We start from the raw sequence: 12,590 nt of genomic DNA on the forward strand, positions 1-12,590 counted from the left end.
TTTTAAAAACACGTACTTTTAATTAGTCCTACACAGCTGATGTTTCTCCTTGAAATGCAAAACATCTGCCCATATACTTGTTTTGAATAAGCCCCAGAAATCTGAGCCATCCAAAAGTTCCTTAGACTTAGACTTTCAATTGTTGGAAGCATTTTAAACAGACTGAGTCTCCATGTAGTGATGAGCATCTGCTACATACACTGCACTGTTCTAGGCAAGAGGCTCAGCGTTCACCCTTGGATTTCTGGGAAAGATGAGACTCATATACAGAAAGGCGGCGTCCAATCAAATGTTACTTGATTCTCCAGGGGCCTTCAAAGTTGGCCGTCTCCGTTAGTATCAGAGCTGCTTTACTTACAGCGTGCAGACCCTGTGTGCGTGCACACACTACCACTGAACCCACACGACAGCCCATGTCCCTACGCAGTACGCCTGCTATTCCAGCCAGGGCTCTCTTCTCTCTTCCTTCAGGAGAGCCAGTGAACTGACCCTCAATCTTACTGAATGGACACAACTGAAGAAGGGCCCCCAGGGAGAAAGTGAACTAAGTATTCCGTCACGTTTCATACCAAAACAGGGCCTCCCCTCACACCTCAAGGGTCTGGGGCACCTGGGACAACAGGTGCCCAGTACAAATGCTGAGACTTCACTGGCAGAAAACTAGGTCCTCTCGGTTACCAGAGGAGAAACCGAGTGCAAGAGGAAAGCCACCAAGGCTGAGAAGATGCAGTGCTAACCGGGTACTGGCGGAAGATTCCTCAGCGAACAACAAAGGCTACTGTGGATGGTATAAGGCAATATGTGCACAAGAATGCTCACGATCACACTGTCTCTAACAGCACGGAGCAGGAGACTTCTCTGGAGACAGGACGTTTGTGCAGAGGACACTGTGCGGCCACTGAGTGCAACGGCGCAGGCCCCATTGAGCTGTGAAGGTGCCCAGCACACACCGTGAGGTGAGAAAAACCGTTTGCTGAACAGCGTGGTCCCAAATGGGTTCTCAGATGGTTTCAGTAAATGCAGAAGCCCCCCAAATCACATGTAACAGGATTTTTTGGTACCTATTTGTATTTTCCTGCTACTAGCAGAATCTCAATGGAATTCATGACTTAAAAAAACCAGTAGAGAACTACAGGCAAACACAGATATCTCCCAAAGTGACTAAAAAATTAACAGTGTTCATCTCTGGGTGGTGGGAATTAATGTAACTCTATATTTTTCATAACTTTAAGTATTCTACAAAGAGCAGGGATCATTTTTGTAATCAGCAAAATAAAGCTTTTATCATTTCCAAAACAGAGTCACCACAGCTGAGAAATGGACATGGTGCCATTCCACAGACCTGAACTTCCTGAGGAGGGGAGAATGGGGGAAGGAAGAGCCCGTGGGGGTCTGGGCGGAGGTCCCTCCCGGGGACTGCAGGCGGCTCAGCGAACACTGCGGAGGGTCTGACTCTCCACATGATAACACAGACACGGTGCACGCCTGTCTCCTAGAGGGTCACCTAAGGACCTTGTTAGTGCATGACAGTTTAAAAACTGGTTTTCACGTGCCTGGGTTGATCTAATTTATCTAGGAATCGTGCTCACACCTTTGTACAATTGGAGAAATGGATGTAACTAGAGCAACTTCTTGCTGATTCTCCTGTCAACACCCTGTGAATTCGATCCATGCCAACCTGTTTAAAATTTCTGTGATCTGTGATGTTTCAGGAAGCCCACTAATCTTCTCTTATTAAATATTTCTCGCATGTTTAAATTGTTCCAATGCGCGCGCGCACACACACACACACACACACACACACACACACACACACAAATATATAAATTACCTTCCCCTGTGTCTGAATAATTTCTAAAGAAAAAACTTGACCAAACGACAGTCAGATAAACCAATTTTTCAGGGCAAAGCCAGCAAGAAAAGGAGGCTGTGGCTTCATGTGAGGAATGACTGTCCAGTAAAACGTCCTCTATGAGCTAATTATCCTAACGGGGGCGTTCTTTTCTCTGCAGTTTTCCTTCTGGACCTCTCTTTTGTGACTTAGGCCCTCCGCGTCTTCTGTGGAACAGTCTCGCTGTAAACATCCCCATAGCAATGCCTTACTAATGTGCAAATCAATGACGAAAGGCCAGTTTCAAGGTTCTGAACTGCTCTAATTACTCGGCCTCCATTGTGCTGTTCATTACGGAGCGCTTCCTCCAACCAGCACGGTGCTCCCTCCCACACAGCCCAGGGCGCACCTCAGGTACCGTGGGGAATGACAGCATCATTATGCTCCCCTGCCTGAGAGCAGGGCAAGGAGGCTGCCAGACTTCCAGCCTGGATGCGGATTTTTTCCTGTTGGCAACAAGGGTAGAAACAGGCCACTCAAAATCAGACACACGGTACATCCAGGTCTGTTTAATTACAGTCAAGACCCTTAAACCGTGTAACCTGATTTAGCCCCCTTTCAAAGGACTTCAAACACAATACACACTGAACACAAAACTTCCGAATCAGGCACTGCCATCAGATGATCTCTCTAAATGAGACAGAAATGAAGGAGGAAAGAAGACAGGACTTCGACAGAATGATGTAGACATTAATTACTGCTCACCTCAGCTTCCCCGAGTATTCAGCAAGAGGGGGAAGGCTTTCAAAGTGCACGAGTAAACGGACCTTTCTTTTCTTTCTCTCTTTCCTTCTTCCATTTCCTCCCCTCCCTCCTCCCATCTCTTTTTCTTTTCTTCCTCCCTTTTTCTTGCTTTTCTCCCTCTGATTTGTCTTTCCCTCCCTCTTCTTCCTTCCTTTCCTTTTTCCTCTTTTCCTTTCTCCCTTTTTTCTCTCCTCCCTCCCTTCTCTTTTTCTTCTTTTTCCTCTTTCCCTCCCTATTTCTTTTATTTTTCTCTACTTCTTTCCTTCCTCTCCTCCTGCCTTTCTTTTTTCATTTTCCTCTTTCTCTCCTTGCTTTGCTTTCCTTTCTTCCTCTTTCCTCCTTTTTGTCTTTCCCTTCATCCCTCCTTTTCTCTTCCCTCCTTCCTGCCTTTTCTCTTCCCTTCTTTTTTTCTTGTTTACTCCCTCATTTTTCCTTTAAAAATTTTTTTATCTTAGCCTTCCTCCCTCTTTCTCTTTCCTTCCCTTCTCTTTTCCTCTACCCCCCCGCTCCCCACCCTCGTCTCCTTTAGGAGAATGCAGGGAGAATGAAAAAAAAAAAGAAAGAAATTCTTTTTTAAAGTTTCATGATCCCTATTGGTAATAAAGGGACTCTTCTGCACTAAATTTGTACCAAATTGGAAGATTTCAGCATAGTGGAATTAAGTTCCAAGCATCTTCCTATTATATACTTTTTGTTGTTGTTGTTACCCAGGACAATAAAAAGCAAACTCAATGTGCATTTCAGAATTGAAACAGCACCCCCTTCATGTCACTGATACGAGAAAGAGCCAAGTTTAAGGTCACCCCATCTCTGCAACCTCATGAAAGGCAAATGGCCACCTTGTGTGTTAGTTTTAAAGATGAGATGATTTCTTCACACACAGGTCTTATCAACCCTTCTATACCAAAATAATCAAATCATTTATTTTTGGCTAAGAGATTTGGACATTTAATTAGCAAGTTACATACACTGTGTTCTAAGAAGGCCACTCGTTCTGACTCTTAATTTGCTTTACTCAACCCTGTAAGTGGCAGCTGAGATGACAAGAAGTCGGGTTTTCTCTGTAAGGAGGCTTTGAGCAGGGTGGGGGGCGTCTCACGAGGACAACAGGCCCTGGAACTAACCCTCAAGCCCCGGTGATGAGCACTCATCCGGGCCTGGCTCTCTCCTTCTGGGCAATGCCCCTCCCCAGGGACAGGGGCTCCGGGAAGGAAAGTGAGGATGATGAGGGAGAGGAAGCTGTTTCCCAACCTTGCAGCACCTACTTCAGACCCTGTTAGACCTGGTCTCTGATAGGAAAGTGAGCAGAGCCTGGGGAACCACAGGCCCTCCTGTCTGCAGGGCTGTTTCAGGGCTCTGCTTCAGGACCAACACTAAGCGGAGCAGTAGTTAGTGGGACAGGGGAACCATTGCAAGGAAGACAAGGTGCTCTACCTCTACAAACAAGAACAGAAAATAAGCAGCATCACCATTTAAGCTGGACTTTGTGTACTCAACACTACACAGAAATGATAAACTATGAATTACACAGTTTACCTACTGGCAATCCTCTAATCGCAGGGTTAGTACCATTTAGCGTTATTTTCCATTATGCACCTTCCAGGTCTCAGGCTAGAAAAGCAGGGGTTAACAAGACAGAATAATATTTAGAATGAACTAGAAGATAAGCACCCGGTGGACAGCCATTCACCTGTCTTGTTCTCCACTGTGGTATGGGGCCGAGTCTGGCACCTAGTAGACTCTCACTGCATGTCCGTGAGGGAATGACTGAGACGGACACGGTCTGCCATTGTGGGATTCACCGTCCGAGTGGCCGTGCAGACAGAGTGCAGACAAGGCGTCCGGGGGCCAGGTTCTGGTCCTGGCTGTCACCAATTTATTATAAAATCTGGGGTGACATACCTGGTTCTTTAGGTCTGAGGTTAAATTAGGGCATTCGACACAATCTTCTTTAAAAATATTCCTATTTACAATATGCTGTAATTATAACACCTAACAATGACTCTGCTAGGGTTGTTCCAGGCAAACAGTGTTATAAAAGGTATTCAACATAATATTAAAAAGAGGATAAAATCCTTACTCCTTGGAAGTTTAAATTCTAGTAGTGTAAAGGAGCAGAACATTAGGTAGACAAAGTAAACATGTGCACACAGAACCCCCCATTCTAGGAATGCAGGGATGGGGGAGGCTGGAGAATAGGTAGGTGTGATCAGGTCAATTCTCGAGCTGTGATTTAAGGGGCAAGAGCTGTGGTATGAAAGACATATGGTATCCACTTACCAGCCGGAATACCCCAGAAGTCCACACTGCCCACAGACATCCACCTCAAAGGCATCACTTGAAATCATTAGTCGCTCCAGTAAAAGCATACTGGCTCCATAACCAATTAAACAGTCACGTTCCATTTCTCCAAGACGCAAACCACCGTCACGAGATCGACCTTCAGTGGGTTGCCTTTGAAACAAGTTAGACAAAGGTGTTACTATATTACACAAAGGGGAAGCATCACATTCTGGCTAAGAGCAGAGCTTTGGAGCAAGCCTCACCTGGATTCAAATCACTTACTAGACAGTGACCTTGAGCATGCTGCACAACCTCATTTGCACCATGCATGTAAGGCTATCTATCTGAAGGAGCCTTAAATGAGAAGAGATGTAACCCTAGAGCTGATTGCTATTTTTATTATTAAATGAAAATAATAAGCCCTGGCTGGTGCAGCTCAGTGGATTGAGCACTGGACTGCAAAGCAGGGGGTCACTGCTTCAATTCCCAGTCAGGGCACAGGCCTGGGTTGCAGGCCAGGTTCCCCAGTGTGGAGAGTGCAAGAGGCAACCACACATTGACATTTCTCTCCCTCTCTTTTTCTCTCCCTTCCCCTCTAACAATAAATAAATAAGTAAAAATTAAAAAAATAACAATTACTTAAGTGATATAAATAATGATAAAATAAATTAATATATAGCATACAAAATACCGGTGCTAGCACTACTATTAGCATCGCTACCACTATTACTAGGAAAGGATGTCTTTGGAATATTTTCAGAGATGTCTCAGTTCTCTGCTATTTAAAAGCAGAAAAACTGAGGACGGGCTGTGGAAGAAATCCAAGTCCTCCTGTAGTTATTCCCAGGACTGCAGGGAGGAGCTTCACTGTTACATAAATCAAACACGGAAAGAACGGATTTTCATAAATTTGGACTAGATCAGGAATCACCTGGAGCCAGAGGGGAGGTTTCCCAGAGACTCACCTCCCTACGCCCGGCTGTGTGTCCCACTCAGGTCCTTCCCTCGCGTGTGAACACGCTCCATTCCTCCCCGGAGGGAGCATGAACTGGGAAGCTCTGGGCCCCCTAAGTGAACTCCCTGTGACTTATGTATCGGTGGGGCTTGAGAATACTCTAACAAGCTAAGAATCCGGTATCAGAGATGAGAGTAAAATGAGGGGATTTTGAAATAACATAGGCAACCCCACCTAGATACTGATGACACCAATTACGAGACGCACACACCCTGGCTGGCTCACACCGGGGTGACGCTCCTTGGAGGCAGTTCAGCAGGGGTGGTCCATAAAGCTCTTGTTTGCTTTATTCCATAGCATCTTTTAATCTTTGTGGTTATTGCTGCCAATTTCCCAAAGAGTTAAGAAAGTAAACACATGACTGCCAGCTATGCTAAAATTTTAACTTTTGTTGTTGATAGTTACAAAGGAAAATCAAGTTAAGTCGCACAGTATTTGTCAACAGAAAATCGACACAGGAAAAACCTGTAAGTAGATCTCAGCGAACACGATGCAGTGGGAGCTTCGTAACCGAGCACAACACGCATGCGCTTTCATCTGCAAACAGAGCCTCCCAGGGGCGGGGGGAGGACGCCTCCACCTGTGGGCACTGGACAAGCAAAGGTGGCCAGACCACCCGAGGGCAGAACTCAAAACCTGAATTTTAACCAAGATAGCTGACCACAGACAAAGGCACTCCAGGCCGTCTTCATATGGAATACACAGAAGTGATACCAAAGTAATACTTTTTATACTACAGCAAAGCAAAAAATAGGAAATAACTGTTTTGACATATATATATATTTTAAATATTGTATTTATTTATTTTTAGAGAAAGGGGATAGGAAGGAGAAAGAGTGGGAGAGAAACATCAATGTGTGGTTGCCTCTCACGTGCCCCCCTACTGGGGACCTGGCCTGCAACCCAGGCATGTGTCCTGACTGGGGATCGAACCAGCAACCCTTTGCTTCACAGGCCCGTGCTCAATCCACTGAGCTACACCAGCCAGGGCTTGACATTTATATTACTCTGAAATAGTTTTTGGACGCTGTAAGGGGACAGCATTCGGGGAAAATACGCCTCACTCAAACACAGTCTTATTGTCAAAGCCATGGCTGTCTTGAGAACCCCAACTTCTCCTCCCTGTTCTGCAGTTTAAGTGCACATATGCCTTTCGTTCCAGTAGGCATGTGCGTTTGCTCAGTTTGACATGGTCAGGGAGTGAAGGCATCCACACCTCTCCCTCGGTTTGAAGAAACAAACATCCAGATCCTAGCTCCTTCATGCTCCGCTCCCCCCACTACACTGTAACACCCGAGCAGCGCTCTGTGAAAGTGGGCAGGGGACTGGATATTTACTGAGCACCTCCCATGGGTCAGCGCTGCACGCAGTCTGTACTCAAACATCCGACGTTCACCAGCGTGCTGTGTAGAGGGCATCAATGTCTCTGCCTCGCATGTGAGGACAACTGGAGCCGAGAGCCCTAAGGGACCTGTCTGAGGCTCATGGCGGCGCTACGAGGTGGGGGCGAGTTCACAGCGATGTCACTCTGACTCCGGGCCTGCGTTCCTCCTGCCCGGGCTCCTCATCCTTGGCAGTAAGGCCGTACTGAGCGGGGTAATTCTCTGAGGCAGAGGCCGTCCTGTGCCCGGCAAGATGCTCAGCAGCATCCCGGCCTCACCCACTGGATGCCAATTGCTCCCCGTGCCCCCAACTGTGACACCCCAAAATGTTTTCAGACATTGTCAAATGTCCCCTGGAAGGCAAAATCGCCCCTGGTTGAGAGCTACTGCCCTATGCTATGCTTCTGCAACGGAAAAATGTAGTATTGAGGACACGTAAGACTTAGTACACTCCCCTTCCCAACAATTATACTCATTCATCAACACACACACACTGAGCTTGGAATGCAGGATACGCTGGTGAAGGGGCACACGTGGGCCCCAGAGCTCAGGCTAGTCCTGTGTGTATGTGTGGGGGAGCACAGGCGCACTGGTACGCATGTGCGCAAGGGGATCTACACTCTTCTAAAGAAACCGTTCGAACGGGACCACATTAGCAAACCAGAAAACAGTAAATGATTAGTTAGGAGACCACTGTCAAGACTTACAGAGGGTTTGCTCTCGGGCCTGTGAAGTGATTTTTAGTTGGGTGCCGTTTTGTCATGCTAATCAGACATACATAATTTTTGTTGATGCCTGATTCCCCGAGTGTGCAATCCGGGTAAATGGGAACTCCGCTGAGTGTGCTCACTGCTGTCCTGGGAGACACGAGGTAGAAGACGTACACACACTCACACACTCTTCTGCCAGTGCTTTCCTCTCACCTGGTAAGGACGGCCCGTGGCCCCCGGGCCCGGGCGTGCATCTTATCCAGCACCATGTGTTTCAGCTTCTGATAGTACACGGGGCCAAAATAGATGTAGGCTTCCAAGGGCTCACTGAAAAACAAGGTCAGAGTGCTGGGTTAAGAAACTAAGTTTGGGCTAACAGGAAATAGCCTTTCCTAGGTCTCAGCACTGGCAGGCCCTTATTTGTCTCTGAATGGGTTCATGATTGAGTCCAAGAATGATTTTCAGTCTGCGGTAAATAAAGAGACCAGATCTGAAAATATAGAAGTACCATGGATACATTAAGAGAGACACTGTTTAATTAAGAAATAAAAACTCAAACAGCCTGTGAAACAGAGTGTGTGGGTCGGTGCCCCCTCGGCCGCTCACTCCAGTCAGGCCAGTCCGTCCTTGCCTGCACAACTGCAGATAATCTCCTGGTCGGTCTCCCTGCTTCTGCTCTCTGCCCCCAACAATCTGTTTCTGTGTAACAAGCCACAGTGATTTCTTCTACAATGCGCATCACAGCAAGTCATTCTTTTGCTCTAAATTCCCAGTGGTTTCCCATTATACTCAGAGTGTGTATCACCCCAAATTTTGTACAGCCATAAAAACTAATGTAATCTGGTTCCTATCCACATCTGACTCATTAACTATTCCCTTTGTCCATCACTCATTCTACTCCAGTACCACAGGCCTCTTCATTGCTCCTTATATTTAGCAAGTGTGCCTGCCTCAGGGCCTTTGCACTTACTGTTTCCTCTGGCTAAAACATTCTCTGGCAGGTATTCACACGGCTCAAACACTTCACTTCCTCAGAGAGACTTCCCCAATCACCTAGCTAAAGGAGTCCTCTTACTCCAGCATGGCTGTACTCACGCCCTGTCTCAACTCTTACACTGGTTTTACTTTCTTTGGAACACTTACCACCAATAGGTGTCACAGTACATATTTATTGTTTCTCTGACTATTGTCTGTCTTCCCCACAAGAAGTAGACTCAGCAAGACAAGCACTCTGTCTCCCCTGTCCCTGTGGCTCCAGCACGAACGGCCCCGCCTGGCAGGTGGCTGACGCTCCGCAGACGTCTGTTATAGCCCACTCAACGAGTCTTTAGAAGCACTGTGGTGAGAGCTCGAAAGGAGTGAATACTTAACTGCTTTGACAGGAGAGAACTCTGTTCTTAAGTCTGGAGCAAGGGTAGCCAGGGGATGGATGATTTTACAATTTTTTTACTGCCCCAGAACTTCCTTTCTGCCAAGAAATAAAGCATCTGCCATGTGCCATTTAATACATACAGCCATCTGGGGAGGGAGATACTGTCATTCCTATTTTTAAGATGAAGAAATAGACACAGAGGGTCCACGAGGTTATATAAGAGCTGGTGAGTGATGCAGGAGGATTCGAATCCAGGGCTCTCGCTGCCACACTAGCCAGTCTTGAGCCAAGGAAATCTGGGCCACAGAATGATGTGAGAGTAGAATGAGCAAAGGAAGCAAAAGACATGGCAGAGAGGCACATAAGTGCATCTGTCCCTGCATGCCTGCTATACACCTCAGAACACTTTCAGTGTCGCCGGCAAAGGCTTTTGCAGCTATCAAGCCATTCTGCTGGTTTAAACACAACCAGATTCTTGGACGACCCAGAGCGGAGTGGAAGGCATGACAAACAGGGTGGCAGGAGACCCTAATCCTGTCTCAGTGTGTCATACAGTAATTACGTGACCTCCTTATCTCAGTTTTCTAAGTTGTACAACAAGGTGGTTGGACTGAGTTTCTTTCTAGCTCTAATAATGAATGATTCTAGTCCTCCACAGTCTGGTCGCTCATGGTTGAATTCATGGGACCCTGTCACCATTCCATCATCAAATGAATGAAGCCATATGCAATTTTCCCTGCTAGCTATGCTCAAGAACATGACGGAGGATGAAATCTGGTGGGTGAGTATGTTTACAAGCCCTTCGTGGAGCTCTGAGATGAATGGGAAGCGAATGAAAACATGGGCTGGGGGAGTAGCGGATGGTGATGTAGATGGATGCAGCCCATGGCCGCCTACAGCAAGCAGAGCATAATCCATTCAAATGTTTCAGTAAAATTATGTTTGGAAGGTCCACCAAATTGGTTCGTTGGATTTGCACGCTTTCTGGTCAACTTCTGCATCATTGCTGGATGAGAAGCAAAAACTAAGATGATCCGTTTAGCAATGACAATTGCATTTTTTGAAATGGACTTTAGCTATTTGAATCATTTTTTAAATGGACCATTACTCTTTCCCTGTAATGTGATTTTCTATAACATCTCAAGTATGAAACACCTAAATACACCTATTTATTGTAGTCTGGATAAATCATTTTAGGAGCACTCGATATTTTTAGCAGAAACAGATTCTGACCATCTCAGTCACCCGGGAGAGCCTGTGTGCAGCACTGGGGGCACGCTGTGTGTTCTCTCAGGGACTCCCACACTGGTCTCACTGGTGAGTTTCGGGTTTAACGCCGGAGAAGAACGGAATAAACACTCTGTCCCACAGGTTTACCTGGCATAAAAATACGTAAGTGTGTCTTAATTTCAACAACTAACTCTGTCCTTTAAAGTCATGTGCAAGCTGAGCTTCCGCACCTTGTGCTTCATGGTAACTTCAGAGACATCTGCCCCCAGGGTTAAAAGGAAGACCTGGTGCTCCGCCTGTGTGACCTGCTCTCCCCACCCCGCCCTCACCTCGGGCTGCACCACTGCCTCCTCGCTGCACTGCCGCCAGCCTGGCCTCTTCCAGGGGCTGGGACTTACCACAATCTGTCCCTTGTATCGTGTTAATATGCTTTTCCTCTGCATGGAACGCTCTTCAAACGCTCCATTCTCCTCATCTGCTCACATCTGCGCTGACGTATCTACCTCCCCACAGGGGTCCTCTAACCTACCCTTTGTCTTTATTCTGGTGAGAGCTCTTCGTACTTGCATTACTTGTCACTCCTTTATTCAGCAAATAGTCATGGAGTGCCCACTGCATCAGGCTAGACATGTCTGAGCTAGACACTGAACAAAACAGTAAAAACAGACGAGCCCTGCTCTCGTGGAGGCTACATTCTACTTGGGCAGACGGATGATAATATTATATAGTGTTATTACACAGCGTATTTGAGAACGATGAATGCTACAAAGAAAAAGAAAGCCGGAAATGGGCAATACTGGACTGTAGTGTTCAATTAAGTAGTGTGTGTGGGGGGGCCTGCTGAGAAGTTAACTGTTACCTGTTACTTTTTAACATCTAGCAACAAATCTCAACAGTCAGCTCCACAGGTCAGGGACCACGTCCATTTTTGTTCACTTAGTACCTAGCTCCTGCTCAGTGTTTAACCATCTTTCATTAGTGAGTGTGCAAATGGTAGGCCTCGGGCCTTCCGACAGCAATAATTACCTGATATTCATCATATTAATGCACGGCAAGTCCAACAACTAAGGAATTTGGCATTATATATAATTAATTTGTTCCTTAAAAGTTGTGTAGAAATCCTATTTTGGTAAATTAAATATTTTCTAATTTTTAAATGACAACCCCATTAGTAAAACAGCACTTCTTAGCTTATCAGTTTCTTAAATTTGGGTTTTCTTTTCTTCTCCTCCCTGTTTTATTGAGTTATATTGGGTTGGCGAAAAAGTTCGTTTAGTTTTTTCCATGCAATGGCTCTAGTGGTGCTTAGTTGTCTTTAACTTCATTTGAAACAATTTTGTTAGACTGTATTGTAACAGTTGTCATATCAGTGTGCCTTAAAAAAAACTTATCAACATTGGTGAATTTTTGTGTAACCATTTAATATGGAAGAAAATATGCAGCATTTTGGCACATTATGCTTTATTATTTCAAGAAAGATGAAAATACACTGAAATGCAAAAAAAGATTTGTACTGTGTATGGAGAAGGTGCTGTGACTGATCAAACATGTCAGTGGTTTGTGAAGTTTCTTGGCACCATTGACATTTTGGCCAAATAATGCTGTGGGGCCGTCTTATGCACTGGAAGATGTTTAGCAGTGCCCCTGGCCTCTACCCACTAGATAGCAGGAGAGAGCTGACATACTCAAATTATCCAGATCAATAAAGTTATTGGTGAAAATGAAAATATGTCTTTTATTTTATGGAAAAAACTAAACAGACTTTGTGGCCAGTCCAATAATTGACAATATAACATTATCCAAGTTTAAGGTGTACAACATGTTGATTTGATACATTTATATATTGCAAAATGATGACCACCACAGATTAGCTAACACCTCTATCATATATCTGGATTTTCTTATATTGGATTTCTTAAAGGAGTAAAGCTAAATATCTTAAGGGCTCCTGCCTCTTACCCTA

The 12,590-nt window shown here is 45.6% G+C and overlaps 1 protein-coding gene across 3 annotated transcripts in view; it reads right to left on the reverse strand.

Annotated features, from left to right (window-relative positions):
• POLR3B (RNA polymerase III subunit B) overlaps positions 1–12,590 on the reverse strand; it is a 168,027-nt gene that overhangs the window by 62,131 nt on the left and 93,306 nt on the right. For all 3 annotated transcript variants that reach the window (XM_053661850.1, XM_037160488.2, XM_037160486.2), the window contains 2 exons: positions 8,239–8,352; positions 4,916–5,089 (listed from right to left, as the gene is read on the reverse strand). In XM_053661850.1, coding sequence (XP_053517825.1) covers positions 4,916–5,089; positions 8,239–8,352 — 288 coding nt within the window. The remainder of the gene's footprint in view (positions 1–4,915; positions 5,090–8,238; positions 8,353–12,590) is intronic.

The sequence above is a fragment of the Artibeus jamaicensis genome, unplaced genomic scaffold, assembly GCF_021234435.1.
Source record: "Artibeus jamaicensis isolate MK-2021 breed Jamaican fruit bat unplaced genomic scaffold, CSHL_Jam_final contig_233, whole genome shotgun sequence".
In the NCBI taxonomy this organism is placed as follows: Eukaryota; Metazoa; Chordata; class Mammalia; order Chiroptera; family Phyllostomidae; genus Artibeus; species Artibeus jamaicensis.